The sequence below is a fragment of the Eretmochelys imbricata genome, chromosome 16 (assembly GCF_965152235.1).
Source record: "Eretmochelys imbricata isolate rEreImb1 chromosome 16, rEreImb1.hap1, whole genome shotgun sequence".
Lineage (NCBI taxonomy): Eukaryota > Metazoa > Chordata > Testudines > Cheloniidae > Eretmochelys > Eretmochelys imbricata.
Genome location: NC_135587.1, coordinates 14,471,786 through 14,496,381, shown reverse-complemented (window position 1 = coordinate 14,496,381; position 24,596 = coordinate 14,471,786). Strand labels below are relative to the sequence as shown.

Sequence of the window (24,596 nt, the reverse complement as noted above, 5' to 3'; positions counted from 1 at the left end):
AGCGCTGCAACTTTCTCACTCAGGGGTGTGGAAAAAAAACACACCCCTGAGCGCTGCAAGTTTCAGCGCTGTAACGTGCCAGTGTAGACAGTGCACCAGCGCTGGTAGCTACGCCCCTTGTGGAGGTGGGTTTTTTTTTTAGAGCAATAGGAGAGTGCTCTCCCAGCTCTGTGCCGCGGCTGGCAGTGAAGACGTGCCCTTAGTGGCTTTCTGTGCTCAAAAGGTGCTACTGGAGCTCTGCAACATCAAACCCTTTGAATTTAGGGAGGCTCCCCAGTGTCAGAACCAAAGAGTTAAAACACATCAGATACCCAGTAGGAATCTATGTAATCAGGTCAAGCTGCTCTGGGGTGGAAAACGAGTTTGTTTTGCAACCTCATATTCCTTCAAATGATTAGATTAACAGATTTTAAGGCCAGGAGGGACCATTATGATCATTTACTCTGACCTCCTGCATAACACAAGCTAGAGAAGTTCACCTAGCGATTACCTCATTCAACCCATAATTTCTGATTGAAATGGAGTATCTCTTTTAGAAAGACCTACAGTCTTGATTTAAACTTGTCTAGCGATAGAGAATCTACCACATCCCAAGGTAAATTGGTCCAATGGTTAATAACCCTCTGTGGCAATTTGGGAAATCGATCTGTATGGCTTATGAATTCTAGGTTTCAGAGTAGCAGCCATGTTAGTCTATATTCGCAAAAAGAAAAGGAGTACTTGTGGCACCTTAGAGACTAACCAATTTATTTGAGCATAAGCTTTCGTGAGCTACAGCTCATGAATTGCCAGGTGACGAAGGAGAAGTTTTAAAAAGGACTCAGGGGGAAGGCTCATGTTAGAGGGCTTATTCCTTCACCTACTTACTTCCCTGGTCCTTCTCGCATGAACAGAGAGCAACAATACCCAAAGTCCAAAGGTGCAAACAATTCGATGTTTATTGGGGTGAACTTCCAGCAAGCATGATTCCAGTTTCCTTCCTTAGTGTTCCCCTTCCCAGCTCTGACACCACAGAGCCTTACCTGTGTGCCTGTTCCCATTCCTGCCCTTAGCAAAAAATGATTCCAATTTCCCTACCCCCATTCCCTGTTCCCATTCCCCCAGCCACTTCCTGATTGACTGCAGACTATATAGTAAAACTTGAGTTTTGCTTAGCTTAACCAATCATTTTACTGAAATTTAACTAATCAATCCTAACATATTGTAACATGATTATGTAACCAGTTATATCCCACCACCTTTATTAGTTTAAATTAATAGCAAAATTAATTATACAGCAGACAGAAACAATCACAGAACCTGACAGAGATTATACAGACAAACAATAGGGAAATGGAGACTACAATGATAGAACAACAAAGAAATGAGAATTTCACATCCCAGCTATTGATAAGTGAGTTCTTGCCAGACAGGATGCTATCAAACTAAGTTTCCTTTTACATCTTCTAGGCACTTCCCTTTCTCTGAAGGCGACAGGCATTATCAGGACAGGATTGTATTCCTAACAGCCCAATAGCACCTTATTTCAATGTGACTAGTTTGGAATGTGAGGAGGTGACCATTCGCTTCCCAGCTTATGGCTGCCTCTGCTGCTTCGCCAAAGATCTTCACCTAAGCACAGGGCCTCAGACTGTCCTAGTAAGAGAAGGACCTTACACCGGCAGACAGTGATTTTGATTCTTTCTTTTATACCTCTATAACTAGCCAAGTGATAAGAATACACCTAAATTCTTAGAAGTTTGGGGCAGGAAAGGCGAACAGGACGAATCAGCCGAGGTCACAGAGAGCAACAGCGAGCTGATGAGAGAACACAAGCCATGCACTGCAATAGCAAAAGGATGCTGGGTGGCCCCAGCTGACTCTGACCTCAGCCCAAAGAATACTCTGGAGTGGTGCAGAAAATGATGCAGGGAAATGCCTATAGGATTTATTATTTTGTATGGCGTTGTGATTTCTCATGCTATTAAATAAAATAAATAGTTTGTTAGACTCCTGAGCACAGTGTCTGCATGTATCATGCATTACACCTACCACATGCCATTTTGAAGATGTAAACCAGCTGGCTCACAAGTTTGGCTGAAGTTCTGTGAGATTTGGATTCTATTCTTGACTGCCACTGATGTGCAATATGATCTAGTCAAGTTCCCTGAGACCACTTCCTCCCCACCCCATTAGTGATAATATCTCTCTCCTGTTCCACAGCTATTTTTGTAGGCAAACTTGAAATTGGGTATTACTGGCCTGGGAAGACTCCCTTCATAAGCATCAAAGGGTCTGTACATCCTTATTTAAATGATGGGCAGCTAAAAGTAGACATGGCTCCTACATACTTTGAGAAAGAGGGAACTGACAGAGAGGTGTAAGTTTCAACTCTACTGCAGACTGAAGATGTTGAAATGGGACACTCAAATGCAACAGATCCTATTCCTCCTCCATTGTAAGGAGGGAGCTGTGGTATTCCTCTATATTGGTTCAGCCATTGAGTGTCTTCTCTTTCTAATCCAACAGCCTTGAAGCAAATACTTGAGTGCACAGAACTGCAGGGTCACAAGAGCACAGGCTGGTCCGCTGCAGATATTGTATCCATTGTAGTGACATTTAATCCCGCTGTTACGGACAGTCACTGATCTTTGCTGACTGAGCACAGTTCAATTCACACAACTAGAGCAGCAAATGAATCCACTTTTAGCAAGAATGGGAGGAGCAGTCTTAAGTATGTGTTTTTTCTCTCCAAGTCCCTTATCATTCCTCTTGCTCTCTTCTGTATCTTCTCTAAGATATCCTATTTACAACAAAGCATCAGAACCGAGCACAATATGCCCGATGTGGCCCCTTCTGTGATGAATCAGATCATTGAGGCATCAGGGTACTATTCCCTCATGCAAAGCTTTAATAATCACCTCCTGCCCCTTTTTGCCTCAGCAGAGATGTTTCTGTTAGGAAGAGAAACTGGTGATACAAGTTGGGTATCTGTTTGGTGCAATCCTGTTTATTTACAAAGAGCATACACAAAGTCCTGTTTCCTGAACTCTTAACAACAGCAGACAGATTCCTTGCTCAGAAATCCAAGACTGCCTTTCCAAAGAGTACTGGGCCCATAAGCATCTCTGTGTCTCATCTTCCTTCCAGGGTCAAATTCCCCACTGCTTCCTTCCTTTTCTGCTCACTCTCTGCTTAACACCACACCCAGATATGCACAATTACAACCAATCAATTCTCTAGCTCTTGCATTTTGCAGTCCGACTCAGGGATCCCCTGAGCCTTAACTATGAATTTCATGGGTTTGCAATTATTCGTGTGGGGATATTTAATAGGTCCCTCTAATGTTTTTAACTTTTAAATTACTGATACTCTTAACCCTAATCTTATTTTAACATGCCTTTTTGTCTTGGAATAGAAATTAGAGGTGAACAAGACCTATTAGGTCATTTAATCCAATTTGCCCATCACAGGCTAGTGCTCTACTGTATGAGAGTAGGAAGGGTGATATAACAATCTAAATGTAGACCTGGGAACCAGGAACTCCTGAGCTATAGTCCCAGCACTCTCATCCATTTCCTCTATGGGCAAGTCAGTTAGCAGTCGTGCCTCAGTTTCCCCTTCTGTAAAATATGACAAACATAGGGTTGTTGTGAGGATAATGAACATTTGAAAGCACTTTGGACATGAAAGGTGCGAAGTATTATAATGAGTGTTATCTCAGGTCACGTCCCTAGTTGTTATTTTGCACCATGTGAGCAAGGAGGGCTTCCTCCTTCATTATCTCATATCTTTGTTCATAGTCTTATATTTCTCTGAATGGAACTAGATAGAACATATGGATATAGATGGCTACCTGAAATTGGTACCTTAAACTTCGTTCTGTGGAACTGTAGGAGCCAATAATCAAATCAAATATATATGGAAAATCAGTACCTCCATTATATGAATAGGACTGCTCTCTCATTCAGTGGGGGCGGAGGTGGGGGCGGGGAGGTGCACTGCCATTTCAGTGATACTTCCCAGCAGGAAGCCTAAGCTGACGATGCAGTGTAGGATGGAGAAAATTCAGCTCCCATTCAAAAGCCTTGGAAGTCAGAAAGTTTCTAAGTTCTTGTCAGGGACGTTAAATACAATTAAAAAAAATTTTTTTTGGTTAATATAAGATTCTCTTCACTCTACTTTGTGTCGTGTTCAAGACAGCACCTTCCTGTTTAATATCTCAGACACCACATTTTGTACAGTGTTTCATGTAATGAGATGTAGAGATTACACTGCTTTTATATCACACCAGGGTCTCCTTTGTTTTAGAACTTAAAATGCCCTCATCATTTCATTGCTCAGAGCTCTGTAGCATATTATCACTGAAGGGGTGACTGCTGAAGTGAAAAAACAGATTGATAGAGCCCGAAGAGTACCCAGAAGTCACCTACTACAGGACAAGCCCAACAAAGAAAATAACAGAACGCCACTAGCTGTCGCCTTCAGACCCCAACTAAAACCTCTCCAGCGCATCATCAAAGATTTACAACCTATCCTGAAAAATGATCTCTCACTCTCACAGATCTTGGGAGACAGACCAGTCCTCACTTACAGACAGCCCCACAACCAGAAACAAATACTCTCCAGCAACCACACACCACACAACAAAAACACTAACCCAGGAACCTATCCTTGCAACAAAGCCCGATGCCAACTCTGTCCACATATGTATTCAAGTGACACCATCATAGGACCTAATCACATTAGCCACGCCATCAGGGGCTCGTTCACCTGCACATCTACCAATGTAATATATGCCATCATGTGCCAGCAATGCCCCTCTGCCAGGTACATTGGCCAAACCAGACAGTCTCTACGCAAAAGAATAAATGGACACATATCTGACATCAGGAATTATATCCTTCAAAAACGTTAGGAGAACACTTCAACCTCTCTGGCCACTCAGTAAAAAATTCGACCTAAAGTCCTAGTGTAGACCAGGGCTAAGTAAGCGCGTAGTCAGTGCTGCACTGCCTCTGTTAGTGTACTTCATTTACAGGAACAGTTTATTAAACCTGCTGCAAGAGGCAGACAGACATTCTTCACCCTGCCTTCCGCCTGCAGCCAGCTAGCTATAGCATTTACCATTTAGCTGTAGGGTTCCACCAGTGGAATGGGCTCCCCCTAAGCAGGAGGGGCACTGTGTATTGCCAGAAAGACAAGCGCTAGGGGGAAGGAACAGGCATATTGTGGGAAGAGGGAATCTGTCCAGAAGTCAGCAGAGAGGGAAATAGGCAGATGGGTAGTCAAGGAGGAAATAATATTCATCACTGAAACAACCAGCCAAAGGGCCTTCTACATTTTCTCGGTGTAAATTTCATGAAGTTGTTTTCATTGGCATGATACTGTTTGCTATTTTTTCAAAGGGCTGTGCAGCATTAGAGCCACCTGACTCCTGTTAAAGTCAATAGGTTACACTCCACATATTCTCTGCTAATATAGAGGTGGGGGTCCAAATTTCTCTCTTTGTATTAGGGACCAAATTGTGCTAATTTTCACCCAGGCAAATAGATTAAAGTCAGACTGCTGATTTAGGTGACTAACCTTAGATCTTGTCTACATGGGGAAATTTATTGGTAGGATAATCTCATTGGAACAAGATTTCCCTGTGTAGACGACTTTAGACTCCCAAGCTGGAAACTTTTCACTATAAACTCTATGTTCTTCAGTTTCCTTCTCTGTAAAACTGGAGAAACATTTACCTACTTCACGGGAGTAATCCCCCACAAAATCCTACCTTCCTACCTCAGGATTGGTGTGGGGGTGAACGGGATTCGACAGTGAAGTATGATGAACCATATGCTTGGCAGGTCTTACCAAGCCAAGAAGGTGTCAAGCTAGCCTCCAGGGTAGTAGGAAGTCCAACGGTACCTCTATTACTCTAGGGCAACCCGGCCTAAGCGGAGGCAGTACCACAGTTACAGGACACAAGGTCCGGCACCCCGAATGCACTGCTGAAAAATTCTTCTACCAAACAAGCCACATGAGTAATGTTAGGCTTTTTGAATTCACAACTTTAAAGCAATATGAGATCTTAGGATAAAAAACTATCAAAGGGCAGAGTATAAGGTTAAACACACCATATCCATATAAAGTATGAATAGTAAGCAGGCTTCAGGGCAGAGAGACACAAAGATCAGCATGAAGAGCAATTTTGTTCAGTTAGGGCTTGATCTTGAAAGGTGCTCAGGGCCTGCATCTCCCTCTACTACGTGGGAATTTAGGGTACTTGACACTTTGCACAAGGTGCTTGGCAGAATCAGGCCCTTATATATTGTACCAGTGTTTTGGAGAAGGGACTGTCTAGTAATATGATATCATTCACTCATCATATAATCACAATTAAAAAGAACAACTCAATACAGTTCTGGGACATATAACTACTGACATCAATAATGTCAGAGGCAATTATTGTAACACTAGTGTGGGACTTTATTGGGAATATTGCCCACAATGTTTTATATAAATGGAGACTAGGCAGTAGCTAGCACCTAGAATGATACAGAGACTCAAAGGTTTTAGCTGTAATCCCAGTGGAATAGAGAAACTAGGGCTGTATTCTTTGGGAAAGGGGAAATGAAAAGAAGACTTCAGTGAACCATAGATTTCTGAAAGGACTGGAATATTGAGACTGGGTTACTTTCTCCTTTCAGTTGCAGTGGTGTAAATCTAGTGCAACTACATTGACTTCCATGGTGTTACTCCAGATTTACACTACAATTACATTACAATTGACAACAGATATTCACCTGCTATTATATAGAGCTATTGGATTTAAGGATTATCTAATTATTTTTCTGTCCTCCCATCATGGGAGTAGCTGTGCACCTCCCAGGCTTTACTGAATTTATCCTTACTGCAGCCCTTGAGACAGGAAAATTATTTTTACTCCCACTGTACACATGGGGAAATGGAGGCACAGAGAAGTGAAATGACTTACATAAAGCCACACAGGAAGTCTGTGGGAAAGCCAGGAATTAAAAACAGTTTTTCTGAGTCTCACTCTAGTGACTGAAACAGAAGACTATCTCATCTCTCTTAACCTTCTCTCCAATAGCAGGACAAGAACAAGGACTTAAAGTGTTGGGGTCTGTCCGCCCATGCCAGTGTACATCAGGAGTAGCTCTGCTGAAGTCAGTGATGTTACACTAGTGTCAAACTATCGTTAAGGGAGGGGGGAATTGGGGCCTAGAACTGATGGAACGTAGGCAGGATTTCTTCACAAAGAATGTATCTTATGTATGGAATAGGGGCCTGATTTTTCAAAAGAACATCGTCCCCATTTAGGCATTGAAATAAAATGGTCAGATTTTCAGAAGAGCTCAGCATCCAGCAGATGCAACTGAGAGCAAAATCTGTCCATAAACTAGCAAGGTCATCAGTGGATGCAATAAGCATGCCTAGCTTTAAAAAGAGAGAGAAGTATTTGGATGAAAAAGAAAAAAAAAAAAGCTTGTGAGCTGTGGCTGCTAAGTCAGCATTAGGAAATGGATATAGACAGGCTTCCTTCCTTCCCTGAAATGTCCTGTATTCTAATAATTTTACCATTTGGTGAATTGGTTTTGGAAGGAGCTGCTGTTGCTGATGACCTGGCAGCAGTTCCTGGCTCTGAGCAGTCAGTCAGGAGGAGGAGGCCTGGGTGGAGGCAAGCCCTTGGCTGCTATGGATTTTGTTCCAGAAGGATCATATGCCGTATCCATATTTGAGCAATGCAGTCTCTCCTCTAAATCCAGAGTGCAGGGCTTGCGTGATTCACTAACTAGCCCAACCCTCTTTAGGGTAACACTGCACTTACAGCATCTGAGGAGGCACCAAGCATTTCAGATGTTGCTTGGATTTCTCCCTTCCATTTTTTTTGGGGGGGGTTAAACCTGCATTCATCCTCCAAATCAAGGTATCTGCTCCTTGATTATAGGGAGCGTCATTAGATTGACACAGAAATACTGCACGTTCACTGCGGGGGGACGGGAGGAAGAGGGTACTGGCCTTCCCAGCATTCTGGAGCAGGGTTGGTGGTGGTGCAGGCCTCTCCAGCATTCTGAGCGATAGCAGTACCATGCTCCCAGTATTGCAGAGTATTAAAGCTGAGGTAGAGCTCTGTGGAAATCAGTTTAATAAGAATACCTTTAGGGAGTTTGTCAGAAATGCCTATGGGATTTAGGAGCACACGTCCTATTGACTCAAGGGGAACTTGTGCTCCTAAATCCTTTAGGAGCTGTTGGAAATCTCCCCCATAACCCTTTATTTTTCAGGGGGGGTGGGACGGTGTTTTGTTTTCCAATGCCTTGAATTTTGTTGCTCTCTTTCCCTGGCTAAGACACTCTGCTTTAGAATCTCTGAATTTCTAAAGGCAGCAAAGCCATGAAAAGATTGAAGAAAGGAAGCCATCACTCATCAAAAACTTCCTATTTTATTTCAGGGACTTCCTGCCCCGTGGATCAGGCATTGTCACCAGACGCCCACTGGTCCTGCAGCTGGTAAACTCTACAACAGGTATGTGAGCCATCTCCACTCCCATCCTAACCCAGCACATAGCACAAAGGAATGAAGTGAGGTACAACCTTCCCTCTCTGCAGACACCAACATTTTCTGTATTGCTATATCCCAGACAGAAAAAATATTCATTGCCAACCTCTAATAAATTTTATGGCTGATCTATAGGAATATAATCAGAGTATACTGAAAATCTTACACACTTTGTGTGGTTCTCACTCTGTTTCCTGATGGACAGATGTCCACATCACAAAACCCACCACCACAGTTGACACAAAATTGGCAAACTTGTTGACAATCTGAGAAGAACCCAAGGACTGAATGGGACATGGAGATGAACTCCCTGCTCACTCCTAGAAGAGGCCCCTCCAATTTGGGATAAAAGTTAATTGTCAGAACCTTGCCATGCTATCCCTGCTCTGTGGGAAAGAGAAGACAACAGTCCACAAGGCTGTCAATTTGGCACTTTTTGCCAGCACTAAACTCACTAGGAGCCAGGTTTTGATACTTGTACTCAGCATGAGTTCTGCTTTATTCTGAGAGCAGTCCCACTGAAATCAGTGGTACTACTCAATGTGAGAAAGCAACTTGGAATACGTTCCCATAAAAATAGTACTTTCATTTCAGCCTATTTAAAATCTAGGCTGCATTAAATGTTCAGGAGCAAAGTGCTTCTCATCAGCTTGTGCTGAATTTATTAGGTGGCTTCACCAAGATCCTCCTGGCTTTCCCTTGACTGCAGAGCTATGATTTACTGAATGGATGAGACCTAGATAAGACTGGAGAACCCTAGCAGTCAGCTTTCCATAGGATTAGTAACTATAGTAGAACCTCAGAGTTAGGAACACCTCAGGAATGGAGGTTGTTCATAATTCTGAAATGTTTGTAGCTCTGAACAAAACATTATGGTTGTTCTTTCAAAAGTTTACAACTGAACATTAACTTAATACAGCTTTGAAACTTTATGATGCAAAAGAAAAAGACAATCTTAATTTAAATGAAAGAAGCACAGAAACAGTTTCCTTACCTTGTTGAATATTTACATTTAACACAGCACTGTACATGCTTTTAAAAAAAATTTTTTTTTTGGGGGGGGGGGGGGGAGACTCCGCTGCTGTCTGATTGCGTATGTCCCGTTCCAAATGAGGTGTGTGGTTGACTGGTCAGTTTGTAACTCTGGTGTTCGTAACTCTGAGGTTCTACTGTAATGTAATTTAAATGTGTTGAGAACTAAGCATCAGAGTGTCAGTTACAGAAAAAGAAATGACATTTGGGCTTAGTTATTTACATCAGGAGCATATTAGCTAAAACTGTCTCTTCTGCTATACCTAAGACAGGCATAGTGGGAACTGAAGTTTCACCGTGAAGATACAAGGAGAGTCTTTTCGGCCAGTAACTTAGGGCCAGACCCTGCCAATGTTCGCTGTGCAGAATTCTCATTGAAATCAGTGGGATTGCTGGGTGTAGCTCAATGGTAGAATTGAGTTCTTAGTGCTTGAGAGTGTGGGACACTTATCCCAGCCTGTGTTTCTCAGATCTGTAAAGCAGCAGTTCTACTCCTCAGGTAATGGTAAGCAGAAAGTTGGTCCTCTCACCACTAGAGGATGACACCATTATTTACCCCAACGCTCTAACAAAGTGCTAGACACTGATCACACAACACTAAACACTGTGTTCCACTGCTGTGTGTGCATGGTGTTTATCCCTGCAGACAGGTGTATATTTAGCTGCCTTGGTTTCAATAGAGGAAGACCTGAATCATTAATTGGATATCAAGGGGAGGACTCTACCCCTCCTGGGACATGAACTGAGGATCAGCAGCTCTCTGGCTTGAGCTGAAGGGGATTCCCTCAGCTTTTGGTAGTGATAGGAGTACCTTAGTTACCTCCTCTTTGTTAGCCTCCTGGCACTAGAGGTTGAGACCTTTGCCACAGCTTATCCCTTTTGACGGTTTCCTCAGTCCAGCAGGGACACACTATAAGTTTCCAGTGTTGTTTGACTAGAATTTGGAGAGTTTCTACACTGCAAAGGGAAGAAGTTCACCGACTTCGAAGAAATACGTCTGGAGATCGAGGCTGAGACAGACAGGGTTACTGGCTCCAACAAGGGAATTTCCCCTGTCCCCATCAACCTCCGGGTCTACTCTCCCCATGGTAAGTACTGTACAACATCCAAGACTGGAGTATTTGGGGTGGGGGAGCAGAATGGTGGGGTTGACTTTGCACTCTGATGCTGCTCTGTCTTGGAGTGAAGGTAGTAAGAACAGAAATGGCTGCCGTGAGAGCTTGCAGACTCTTTGCTCGCAAATCCCCACAACAGGCTGGACCATGCGGGACCAATCTCCAGCCCTTTGACCACATTGTGACAACTCACTCAGCTTTCTGACAGTAGTACACTGTGTTGCCCCATGCGGGACCTAAGATCCAGACTCAAATGGGATCCTGCTGTGCCAGGTTTGTAGGGACTGGGATTGCTGTGGAGACAGCATGCTCAGCTCAGGGGAAAAAGAGCACCTTGCATGGCTCTCAAGTGATTTCCCCCCCCACAGTTCACACAGGGGCGGCACTGATAGACTTCAAAGGGAGCCACATCCAGCACTCTATTGGTGGAAAGGAGAGATGCTATGATATAGGGGAATGGGGTGTGGCTTTTGAAATGGGATTAGATTAGCTCCCTGTCCAGAAAAAATAAAGATTACAAAATCCTTAGTGGTCATTCAAAGACCTTATAGTTGATGAGATTTTCTTCTTTATGCATCCGATGAAGTGAGCTGTAGCTCACGAAAGCTTATGCTCAAATAAATTGGTTAGTCTCTAAGGTGCCACAAGTACTCCTTTTCTTTCTTCTTGATTGAGATACTAAATAATTCTGTAAGCCTAAATGGCTGCTGGGAACTCTCCCTTCGTAATCTGCCAGTGCTACTCCACAATTACCTCTGCTGGGTTTTCTTTTAACATTTAAATGAGCTGTTCTCAGACTATGATCAGGAGATGTATGGTGTTCAGAACAGAAATGGTGAAGGTATCTCCATGTGCTCCATAGAATGAAAAGGTTGAAGAATCACTGATTTAAAGACAGAGTCTCTTGGTGCCTGTGCTCCAGTTCCTTACCTGTTACATCCTGCCCCTAATCTTAATGGGCCCAGTCCCATAGCCCTTATTCAGGCAAAACTCCTGTCATAGATATTTGGACATTTACCTGAGAAAGGATTGCAGGATACAGCCCTATAGTTGGTTAATCATCTTGTGCTTGGCTTTTTCTCAACATCACTTCCCTGACTAACTGCTACTGCAGCAATGAATTGCCACTTCCAAATGAAGCTCAAGGGGTTGTTCAGATTTAAAAGCTGATAGGAAATCTGGCATCATGTCCCACCATTGTCTTTTTTTAAGCAGAATCCCCCACCAAAATCAATGGCATAATATAATATGGGCCCTATTCCTGTATATATGAACCTATGAGCATTGTTTACTGCCACACAAAAGGGAGATGGAGTGAATGGCTCACTGAAAGTCAGCCCTCTCTCACTGTATCTCTGTCTTTCTTCCCCCAACACCTCTTTTCTGCACCAAAGATGGGGAGATGCTGCAGAAGTTTCTCGTAGTATATGCACTGTTTGGCCCTTGAGCAGGAATGACTCATGGTGTGTAGACATCAGCCATACTGAAAGGAGGGTCTCCCACTTTACACTGAGATGCCTTGGCAGCAGGAGACTGAAGAGACTAGGATGTGGCAAATAAAAGCCTTTCAGAAGTTGCTGCATAATAGAGATTAATACACAGCAAAATATTTGGATTGATAAATCTTTTGTCCCTGTCTGGTGTCTTCCAACCAGGGATCTCAAAGCTCCTTAAACTGCAAAACAACTGAGAAAGATTGGTCAATGTTATTAGCCCTATTTTACAGATAGGGAACTGAGGCTCTGAGATGAGAAATGAGTTGCCCCGGGTCACACAGTCAGTGGCAGAAACAGGAGTAGAATTTGGAAGTCCTGTGTCCCACTCCCCTGCTCTAACCATTAGACACAAGATAGGAATATTGCCCAGTCTTCTGGCTCCCAGTCCCCTGCTCTAACTACTAGACCTCATAGCTACTACTTCTCTATTAATATGATTATTATTATTATTATTAATAATACCTAGCCCTGATAATTCACTTTGCATCATCAGTAGCACACAGCACTTTACAAAGGAGGTCAGTGTCATCATCCTTATTTTATAAATGGGAAAACTGAGGTAGAAAGAGATGAAGTGACTTGCCCAAGGTCAGAGCAGGCCAGTGGCAGAGTTGGGAACAGAACCTATAGAATTCTGAGTCCCAGTCCACTGCTCTCTCCACTAACAAAAAGGAACTATCTTTTTTTACTTTTTTTCTGGGATGCATGAGACTCTGGGTGCTGCTAGCTGAGTTACATGTATATATCTATCATGCCTATCCGTGCAGTAGGTAACCACTTTTAAATTTACGGATCCCTCTCATAAACACAACAAGGTACCCTAATTGGGACCCTCACTCTCCTCCTTTTCCTTGTCTAGTCCTGAGTCTGACACTTGTGGACCTACCAGGGATGACAAAAGTCCCAGTGGGGGACCAGCCACTTGACATTGAGTTCCAGATCCGGGAAATGCTCATGCAGTTCGTCACCAAAGAGAACTGCCTCATCCTGGCTGTATCCCCAGCCAACTCTGATCTCGCCAACTCTGATGCCCTCAAGATTGCAAAGGAGGTTGACCCCCAAGGTAAATCCAGCCTCTGTTTTTGTTTTAGCATGGCACTTCTGGCACTAGATCTGGTTCTCCCTTGTCCCTGGATATGAGTAATGGTGTATGCCAAAGACGTGTTACCCTGCTCAAGAAACAGTCTTCCCAACACACATAGCTCTTGCCCAGTTCACACAACCGCCTGAGACAGTGGTGTTCTCAACCCATGTACCCTCCAATCAGCAAGGCAGTGGCATGCTCAACACACAGACTCCTGTGGAAGTACCCTGTCAAACCCTATTGAGGTTGCTTCAACATGGGTTGTTGTCCTAGAACAGGGATCAGCAACCTTCGGCATGCAGCCCATCAGGGTAATCTGCTGGCGGGCTGCGAGAGATTTTGTTTACATTGATCATCCACAGGCACGCCTCCCTCTTCTCCCCGCCACAGTTCCCATTGGCTGGGAACAGCGACCCACGGCCATGGGGGGCCATGCCTACAGACAGTCAATGTAAACAAAATATCTCACGGCCCACCAGTGGATTACCCTGATGGGCCGCGTACCGAAGGTTGCTGACCCCTGTTCTAGAAGTTCCTGGTTCTCCCTCCAGTGAGGAAAAAGGCTTCTCACCTTCAGTCACCCAACTTCTCCCTAAAGGGGATAGAGCTGTTAGTTAGAGCCATCTGCACTAAGCCCCCTCTCTGCTGTAGTCCAGAATAGGGGTATCTGAGAATCAGCCTTCCCTCTCTCCTCTCCTACCACACTGGTATGCTCCAGTCCCCTCTCCCCCAAACCCTGGGCTGGAAGTCCCATGTGCTGAGTTCAAGAGCCCTTGTGGAACCCAGTCAGGTAATTTGCAGTGCTTCCTCTGCCCAAATAGTTCACAGGAATTGTTGTTGGTTCAAGCTAACATGTCTGCTTGTGTCCCCAAGGCCAGCGCACCATTGGAGTCATCACTAAACTGGACCTCATGGATGAAGGAACCGATGCACGAGATGTGCTAGAAAACAAGTTACTTCCCCTTCGAAGAGGTATGGATCCTCTTTCCATTTCCTCCTCATTCTCCTCCCTTCTTTCCCCCTGGTCCCATCCCCTTCCTCCAACATTCCCCAGAACCTGTGCCACAACAGTGTTCTCCTCTCTGATAGAATATCTGCCCCAAACCTGATGTTAAATCACTAGGCCCCTCAGTTCCAAGCTGGAAACAGAGGTCCCTCAGTTCCAAGAGAGAATAACCAACCTCCCTACCTCTTTGTAAGGGGAAATGGGCCATGCTCCTCTGCAGGGAATCCCTTCCCAAGAGTCTTTGTACCTCAGTATGCGGTCCTGGCAGCCAAAACCCAAAAGCAGAATCCTGTTCTCTGTGTTATATCTTTTTTCTATGGAAGAAAAATTGTAGACATGGGAACCTGGGTCTCACCCCTCCTTCCCAGATATCAGAATCTGGGCTCTCTTTTTCTTTAACATTTATATTTAGGACTTTTGATTTTTCATTATAATGGTCAACACAGATAAAACACCCCTGATAAAAAGAATTAAACTGGTGTTTATCCAATACCACTGGAGAAACACCGGAAATGGTTACTTGTATTGAAGGGCTGGTCTACAGGAAGCAGTATTATGTGTGACTTCTGAAGCACACCAATGCTGTGCATTAATTGGTCTGTGTAGACCCTGCTGGTGTGCACTAAAGGTTCCCTAGTGCACTTTAACATAGTGCTGTTTGAATGAGTAGTATGTTAAAGCGCACTAGGGAACATTATAAAGAGATTACTCATTACAGTATATATTACTGTATGTAGTATATATACTAATATATATAATAGATATTACTTATTTCCATATACACAAAGATAACACCTCTATTTTGGACACCTGCATAAAACTTAAAAGTTGCTAAAAATAAACCCTGAAAAACTAAATTAATAAACAAACAATAAAAACAGAAGCCTTATTTATACTGTGGTAGCCCTAAAGCAGTTGTGCTCAACCAGGGGTATGTGTACTCCTGTGGGTATGCAGAGGTCGTCCAGGGGGTACATCAACTTATCTAGATATTTGCCTAGTTTTACAACAGACTACATAAAAAGCACTAGTGAAGTCAGTACAAACTAAAATTTCATAATGACTTATTTATACTGCTCTATATACTATACACTGAAATGTAAGTACAATATTTATATTCCAATCAATTAATTTTATTCTATGGTAAAAATGAGAAAGTAAGCAATTTTTCAGTAATAGTGTGCTGTGACACTTTTGTATTTTTGTCTGATTTTGTAAGTAAGTAGTTTTTAAGTGAGGTGAAACTTGGAGGTATGCAAGACAAATCAGATTCCTCAAAGGGGTACAGTAGTCTGGAAAGGTTGAGAACCATTGCCCTAAAGGACACAGTCAGATTGGGTAGGCGCTATACAAAGATAAAATAAATGACAGCTCCTTCCCCAAAAAGATTACAGTTTAGAAGACAAGACATAACAGGTGGGTGAGAAAAATAATTGAATTGCGGAGAGGACATGATAATAAATAAATGTAATGGGAGATTCACAAATCTTAGCTGGTTAGCAGTAGTGACTGCAGCTCTCCACCTGCCTTCTCTTTTCCTTCCCAGGTATCAGAGTCTAGTGGAAATTCCAGTTTAAATTTTTCAACTTGTTTCTAATGGTTCCAGTTATCAGTGGGGTCTCCCTCTCCTTCCACTACCAGGAGTCCAAGTGCAGAATCACCCTTTTCGACTCCCCTTTACCCTCCCCTCCTAATGTCATATCGCAGGCTCTCCATACCCTGGATTGTCTCCTGGCTGTGTCCAGTGTTTCTGCACTTCCTCTGTGCTGCCATCTGACTTTTGGTCTTTTCACTGGTAGGTTACATCGGTGTGGTCAACAGAAGTCAGAAGGACATTGATGGCAAGAAGGACATTCAGGCTGCACTGGCTGCAGAGAGGAAGTTCTTTCTCTCCCACCCATCCTACAGACATATGGCTGAACGCATGGGTACCCCCTACCTGCAGAAAGTGTTGAACCAGGTAACGGAAGCTGGGCTCTGCAGCTGGGTACCACCAGGACAGAGAACAGACCCAAATGGGGCTGTCACCCAGGGTTACTTGGAGATAATAACAATACTAAACACTCCTAGCGCACTTGACAAACATGAATTAATGAATACTCACAATGGATCGATACATGATTACTGTCCCTGTTTTAATGCTGTGAAACTGAGGCACAGAACAGCTACATGATTGACCAAGGTCACAAAAGGAGAGCGTGTCAGTACAGGACCACTAAACTGTGCCTGACTCAAATACACTGAAATAATGAAAAACACTTTCCTCTGGGCTGAAAATCAAGTTCATGCACTAAAGACAAAAGGCCAAATTCTGTTCTCAGTAACATCAGTATAAATCCAGAGTAAGTAAACTGAAGTCAATGGCATTAGTCTGGATTTACACCAGTAGAATTCCTCCTGATTTACACCACTGTAAGTGAGAGCAGAACTTGGCCTACCATGTTTTTGGGTTTTTAGCTTCAAGAGATCATTGCATTTCCTGTAGTCTTATAATATTAATTAAAATGATTTGGATGTTCAATTAAAAATGATGCCTATCAGAAAATTGTTTTATAAATTAATTTGGATAAGACTCTAATCTGGCTGGAGGGCTGCCTTCTCCTGGGACACATCGGATGGAGGAAACTATAAAAACCAAAACCTCAAATGTTAAGATTTAAGGGGACACCATCAACTTCCAAATTGCATTTGTCTGACAATTTTTTAATTGCTATAGTTCAATTACACCTAAGATCAGTAGAATTGAAAGAAGTTAGCAAAAGCGTATGTACTTTTCTCTATTTTTTCTGGTATATTTTTTGATATATTTGAAATTGTGAAAAAATGTTTTTTAAAAAAGCCTTTTCACCATAAGAATGAGACAGCATTGACTCCCCCTTCTGCCTCTAAGCCCCTACCAACTCAAAAAATAAAAAGAGAGAGAAATGAATACAAATCTTAAAGACTAAAAAAAAATCAAAACCAAAATCTCTCCCTCAAACAGTGTTTTGACCCCAAAAAGGGAAGAGTGTCAGAGACTCCATGAAGTCTTCGAGGGACTTTGCTATTGCTACTGATTTTGGTAGTTGGACTATAATGATGAGTGGCAGTATAAAACCCTAAGATACACAGATAGATGAAACACACTGTGTATTATCAGTAGAGCTGTAGGTGTGCCATGGGTGGAAAAATCTCATGCATACCATGATTTTTCTGTTTGTCTGTGTCTTTTTTTTCCTGTCCGTGATTTTCCCAAACAGTGGGTCACCAGGCCCGGGGGAGGCCCACACTGGAGAGCAAGCTCAGTGGCTCCTATCCTGTGGTGCTGAACCCAGCTCCCTGCTCAGACCATTGAGACCTGATGCACCGGGTCACAGTATCACTCATGTTTTGTCCTGTCCTGGCTGCCCTAACTCACCAGGCAGGATTAGAGTTGCAGTGCCTGGGTGGAACATGCTGTTGCAGATGGTCAGTGCCCATTAGGCAGGGTGAGGAGAGCAGGGGGAGAAAGCTCAGGGAGCAGTCACAGTAAATTTAGTAACCTGCAAACTTTACTACATTTACAAAAAGAACGAGGAGTACTTGTGGCACCTTAGAGACTAACAAATTTATTTGAGCATAAGCTTTCGTGGGCTAAAACCCACTTAATTGGATGCATGCAGTGGAAAATACAGTTGGAAAATATATATATACACAGAGAACATGAAAAAATGGGTGTTGCCATGCATACTATAACGAGAGTGATCAATTAAGGTGAGCTATTATCAGCCGGAGAGAAAAACCTTTTGTAGTGATAATCAGGATGGCCCATTTCCAACAGTTGACAAGAAGGTGAGAGTGATGGGGGGGGGGGGTGGGGGGGGGGGGGGAGAAATAAGCATGGGGAAATGGCTTTACTTTGTGTAATGACCCATCCAGTCCCAGTCTTTATTCGAGCCTAATTTAATGGTGTCCAGTTTGCAAATTAATTCCAATTCAGCAGTCTCTCGTTGGAGTCTGCTTTTACAGTGACTGCTCCCTGATTTTTTAATAAAACTGCAGTGACAAATCTGTAGCCCTAATCATCAGTTTCCCTGTTTTGCTGAGGATCAGTTGTACTTCCCAGCTCATGCATTAGCAATCTGATAATGTTGCTCTCAGATCTGCTTCTTCTTCCTTGCTGGAAAGACCCCTCAGGTACATGAGGAAAGGAGCAGACAAAATCCTATGCAATTTGATTTAAAGGAATTAAATCAAACTCTGGATATTTACTCTGGACACTATTTAAACAGGATTGTCAAAAATTGGAATTTCTGGTGATTAGTCCATTTTTTTTTAAATTCCAGTTGACCATATGATGTTGTAGTAGTGGCTTTCAAACCATTCACCCCATTTCCATCAAAGCAAATAGGCTCAGGTCCCCGCATCCCTTGTGCTAGAGACGAACATCATAGATAGCCACTGTCAAGGGAATACTGGGATACAGTGATAAAGGCCTTTACCTTGGCATGTTCCAGTGAGGACGTGGGGGAAGAGGTTCCTGTGCGCAGAGTTTATCCGGGAGTGGAGAGACCAACTCAGACATGGGAAGGTGAGCTGCAAGTCAGGGGAACAGAGGCTCCAAGGGGGAAAAGTCCAGGGGCATAGAATGAGGAGCATGGGCTCAAGCGGGTTAGGCCGGAAGGACAGAATGGGGGAGGGGTGGCAGAGGCTCAAGGAGAACTAGGCTGGAGGCACAGAGGATGGGGGCAGAGGCTCAAGGAGAACTAGGCTGGAGGCACAGAGGATGGGGGCAGAGGCTCAAGGAGAACTAGGCTGGAGGCACAGAGGATGGGGGGCAGAGGCTCAAGGAGAACTAGGCTGGGGGCACAGAGGATGGGGGGCAGAGGCTCAAGGAGAACTAGGCTGGGGGCACAGAGGATGGGGGGCAGAGGCTCAAGGAGAACTAGGCTGGGGGCACAGAGGATGGGGGGCAGAGGCTCAAGGAGAACTAGGCTGGGGGCACAGAGGATGGGGGGCAGAGGCTCAAGGAGAACTAGGCTGGAGGCACAGAGGATGGGGGCAGAGGCTCAAGGAGAACTAGGCTGGAGGCACAGAGGACGGGGGGCAGAGGCTCAAGGAGAACTAGGCTGGGGGCACAGGCTGGGGGGCACAGGCTCAAGGAGAGCCAGGGTGGGGCTCAAGGGGCCTGGGCTGGGAGGACAGATTGAGGGAGCCGCGGTCAAGCAGACCCAGGCTGGGAGGACAGAATGAGGAGCCAGGCCTCAAAGGGGGCCAGGCTGAAGGGACTGAGGCTCAAGGGGGCTCCTGGGCTCCCATCCCCCATTCTGTCCCCTCCTAGTCCAGGCACAAGCCTCCCACTCCCCAGCACCACAGGATCCACCTTGGGCACTGGCAGGGGGAGCATTGAGAAGAGGAGAAACTGTCTCCCTGCTCAAGTGCTGGCGCAACAGCGGCCCCTGTGGCCAGGAGGAGCCAGTGCAGGCTATTTCCTGCTCAGTGCTGGTGACTGGCCACCATTTGCATCTGTTGCATGGCAAGATTGCAAGGGAAACAGCCAGGCCCTGATCCTGCAGATTCTTAGCTACGTGTTTAGCGTTAAGCATGTTTGTCGTCCCATTGGCGTCAAAGTTAAACACATGGTCGGAAAACGGTAAGCATTTTCCACAGAATATTTAGTAAACACTTTTAAAAAAAAATTTGTAGAAATTTTCCATTTTTTAATGAAAACCTGACAGTCAGACCTGATTTTGTTGTTGAAAAACTGGAAAATTAAAAAAAACTTGGAAATTTTCTATGAACATTTTTGTTTCCGATTTAAAAATATTTTTCAAAATTGATCAGGTTTTTTTTTTTTTTTTGACTGACTGTGTCATGTTGACAGGATCAAAGCCTAAAACAAGACGTTCAGAGCCAACCCAGATCCTGTCCAGACTCCAGCAGGGCCCATAGTTTAAAAGTTTAACGTTTTAGTGCTTTAAAGATGCTGAAACTCGCACAGCAAAGTCCTTCATCCTCCTAAATGGGACACTTTACAGGGTGTCCTCAGATGAGTCCGATTTGGCAGGTCTGATACGTTTATGGATAAGATTAAAGAGGTTGCAATAAAATACATTTCCAAATCCACCCCCAAAATAGAAATGAAGTCCCCTTTGTTTGGCTAGTTTATGGAAATAAACATAATTTTAATTTTTCTTGTCCTTTACCCAAGAGCAGTAATAAATCTGTAAAATGGGCACAAATTATTTCTCTTTCAAAGGGGAGTTTTGAGGCTCAGTTAGTCAATGTTTGTGAGTGCTTTAGGATCCTTTGTTGAAAGGTGCTAGGGAAGTATAGAATATTATTACTATGTACTTCTCCTAGCTAGTATAGTTCTGTGTCTGATGGCCTTCTGAAAAGGGCATTGCCTAGCTACATGAGAACTGGGTAGACTGGGGTTCAACTCAGGAGACCTGGGTTCAAGTCTCTGCTCAGCCTAGGACTTTAGGGCTTAATCCTAAAACTACCTTGCGCCTCAGTTCCCTGCCTGTAAAAGCCAGATTATCCCTACCTCACAGGGGCATTGCAAGGCTCTCAGATAGTATGGTGATGAGGGCCACATAAGTACCTAAATAGATAGTATTTTCACCTGGACACTGGACTGTCAAAAGAAACCAACCTCCTTTTCTTCTTAGAACCTGACAACCCCATTATGTCCACATAATAGGCCTTGCTGCACTATTCATCAACCTTTCATGTATATTTGAAGCTTGGTGGGGCCAATTTGTCTAAAAGTTTTCAGGTATTGATTTTGTCCCTGCTCTGCCTGGTCTCTCTGCTACCTCTGCATTGCAGAGAAGCCCTAGGAGTTTCCAAAGACAGATCCATAACCTAGCTCTTTCCTTTATACTGGAGAGATGACCTGTCCAATGATGGCTTCCCCTTGATATAATCTCATTATTTTCCCCACTCAAAACCTAGTTCAGTCAGTGGGACTGGCCCACTCTGCCACACAAGACTGATGCCCTGTGGCTCATAGGAGTAGCCTATTCTGGCCCACAGGGCTAATGATCCCCCTGTCACAGAGGAGTAGCCCATTTTGTTTCTGCCCTTTTGCTGAGTCAGCAAACCCTGATCAATCACAGGCTTTTTAACCCATTTCTCAACCTTCTACTTGTGCAGCAACTGACAAATCACATCCGAGACACCCTGCCAGGCCTGCGAAACAAACTCCAGAGCCAGCTTCTCTCCATTGAGAAAGAGGTGGATGAGTACAAGAACTTCCGTCCTGATGATCCTGCCCGGAAGACCAAAGCTCTGCTGCAGTAAGTGACTCCTGCTCCGCGCCCCTCCTAGGAGAAGTGTATCTGGCAATCTTCCCCCATTCGTTTCTCTTTCTGCCTAGGATGGTCCAGCAGTTTGCTGTGGACTTTGAGAAACGTATTGAAGGTTCTGGTGACCAGATTGATACCTACGAGCTGTCTGGAGGAGCTAGGATCAACCGCATCTTCCATGAGCGGTTCCCCTTTGAACTGGTGAAGGTACCACTCCCCATCCTATCCTTCTCACCTACCTGCCTATTTTCTCTCCACCTGCTGTCATTTCTTCACCTGTCCTTCTCAGCTGCCATCTTCTTGGCTCATTGTCATCTCTTCTCCTTTTCATCGGCTGTCTCCTCTTTAATTCGCTTCTTCTTTACTCCTTGACCTTCTCTTTACCTTCATCACTTTCTTTCTCTTCTTCACCTGTCTTTCTCACCTGCTGTTTTCTTTTTCCTTTACCAGTCCTCTCTGTTCTTTGCCTCCTTTCTCTCTCTCACCTCCATTCCTGGCTTCTCTTTTCCCTCAGCCCTCAACCCTTGCCAGAGCCTGTCCTCTCCTTCAGCACCCTTCCAGTATCTGAACATGGCCTCTACCTCAGCTCCTGCCCTGGTAGCAGAGCATAGGAACTCCCTCACTTTCTCTTCCTGGTTATGTAAAAGGGTTTTACCTTAACTGTTCTGATGACATGGACCCCAAATGCTGAAGCTTTAGTTTGTTCACCTCAAGCCAAAGAGTGTCTCTGGTCAGCTGAATGTCCATGTAGAGAGGTAGAGTCAGATCTTTGCCTCTGGCTGATCTGCACGTGGTGTAGTTTGGGGGCAGATGCAGAGATATTTGAAAACTGCATTCCATTGATCCTGTTGATGCTGTGGGCAGGGCTGGTCCCGATGTGCCAAGCTAATACCAAACTAAGGGCTGCTCCAACTTATGCTGACTCTTAAACACTCCCAAGGGGCAGAAAATACAGCCAAGGATCAGTGGGGTTCAGGGACATCCTAACTATGTCTCCTTTGCTACAATCACATTAGACCTTTACTTCTACATGAGCAGCAAAGAAATGGGTGGTGTAAATGGCCCTTCATTGATTTAGCACCACCAGAGGATCTTCTTGTGGTGTCCTCCTGGGACTGCACACATTGGTGCTGGGGACAAATTGCACTAGCAGGGAGACACATAGAGCCTTCACTGTATGGGAGAATCTGACCTATAATGTATAAAAGCTCCAGAGGAAAAGGTGATGAAATAACCTTTTCTTGATGGTTTTCAGAACAGAAGATCAAGCAGGAGCCAATCTGTTCCCCTTATACTTTGGCTTGCCTGTATTTTCACTTAGTAGTAGTATGATCCTTTCCATTTGAATGAGATGCTGAGGCCTTGTCAATGAAAGACAAGAGCCTGCATTGTGTTTGATGATGTTGTAACTTTTCTATGTGAGAGAGAAATCTAGTTTTTTATGTGTATATTGGAAAAAACAGCTGCTGAGATCGCATGCAAACCTTGCAAGGCAAACCATTTTATTTGGGACACAATCTTATATTTTTAGTTTCTCATTCCCTTTGTTTCTAAGGACATTTGTATAGTCAATGAGAACTGGGCAGCACTTCTGAGGGCACGTCCACTGGAGCTGGGGGTGTATTTTCCAATTTAGGTAGATGTACATGTGCGAACTTCAATTGAGCTAACATGCTAAAAATAGCAGTGTAGCTGCAGCGGCACAGACAGTGGGACAGGCTAGCTGCCCGAGTACAATCCCATCTGGGACCCTAGGTACATCCTTAGGGAGCTAGTCTGACCCACTGCCCATGCCACCGTGGCCACACTGCTATTTTTATCACACTAGTTCAGTTGGAGCTAACGTGTACATCTACCCAAGCTGGAAGTTACAACTTCAGCTTGGGTGTAGACGTACACGGACAGTCAAGCCCTAAGCTGGGTTTCCAAAGTTCACACAGCATATGAGTGCTGGCAACAGAAGCCTGATCTCCTGACTCCCACTCCTGTGCTCCAGCCAACAGGCCACACTCCTGCTCCACACCTTCATCTTGCAGGGCTGAGTCATGACCTGGCAGGGGCCCTCTGCTCTGTATCTGCATGATGCTCTGCTGTATGGGTTGCCGGGCCCCTTCTGACAATCTTTTCTTCTGGTGCAGATGGAGTTTGACGAGAAGGAACTCCGGCGAGAGATCAGCTACGCCATCAAGAACATCCATGGTATCAGGCATGTATCATGCACTAGGCAGGCCTATGACTGCACAGCCTTGTAAATATCTCTAGACCTTCCAAACCAAGCTGAGAAGACTTCAGAGGTACGGTAGGTCAGCAGAGGGGAGGGAACACCTGTCTGGGCCATTGGCAGGTGAACTGCCTTGTATTGGGTGGTACTGATGTTCATCCAAATCAGTTTGCTTTCTGTTTCCATGTGAGAGCAGCAGGAGCCTGAAAGGTAAAATTATCTTGGTGATCATCCTTTTTCTTCCATCTCCTGTGCTGAATGTGAGAAAGAAGAAGTGACATCACATTGTAGTAAGAGGAAGTGACATAGGAAGGGATGCTAAACACCTCCTACACACCTTTTTAATTTCTTAAAATATTGTTTTAATTTATTTTCCCAGATCTACTAGGGCTCGATCCTGCAAGCTGGTGCTGAGCACACTCAACCATCAGTGACTTCAATGGGAGCTGAGGGTGCTCAGTACTTTGCAGGACCAGGTCCCAAATGCATGGTAAGTTAACATCTTTGCATTTGTGTTAGAGAAGATTAATGATGTGTGGCTTATGATGCCTAACAGGCAGCCTTACCTGAGAGATGCTGAGATACTGCGATTCCCCCTATGGTCAGTGGGGACTGTGGGAGCCCAGCACCCCTCAGAATCTCTATTGAACTCTGGAGAATGCAAGCAGGTGATCAGATATTGACAAGTTTATTTTCTTCTTCAGCTCATTCCATCTGATCTGGTCAGGCTCATTTGAGCAATAGTATTAGTATTTATTGCTCCCTTATTATAATTAAGAAAGGGTTTCTTGAAACTCTCTAAGGGTGATATTCACCAGAGGGCC

General features: G+C 44.3%; 1 protein-coding gene across 7 annotated transcripts in view; it reads left to right on the top strand.

Moving 5' to 3' along the window:
* The window catches only part of DNM1 (dynamin 1), a 103,568-nt gene that overhangs the window by 24,075 nt on the left and 54,897 nt on the right, over positions 1-24,596 (top strand). For all 7 annotated transcript variants that reach the window (XM_077835693.1, XM_077835694.1, XM_077835692.1 and 4 more), the window contains exons 2-9: positions 8,441-8,514; positions 10,518-10,667; positions 13,050-13,253; positions 14,148-14,246; positions 16,080-16,240; positions 21,400-21,542; positions 21,623-21,758; positions 23,690-23,757. In XM_077835693.1, the coding sequence (XP_077691819.1) occupies positions 8,441-8,514; positions 10,518-10,667; positions 13,050-13,253; positions 14,148-14,246; positions 16,080-16,240; positions 21,400-21,542; positions 21,623-21,758; positions 23,690-23,757 (1,035 nt within the window). The remainder of the gene's footprint in view (positions 1-8,440; positions 8,515-10,517; positions 10,668-13,049; positions 13,254-14,147; positions 14,247-16,079; positions 16,241-21,399; positions 21,543-21,622; positions 21,759-23,689; positions 23,758-24,596) is intronic.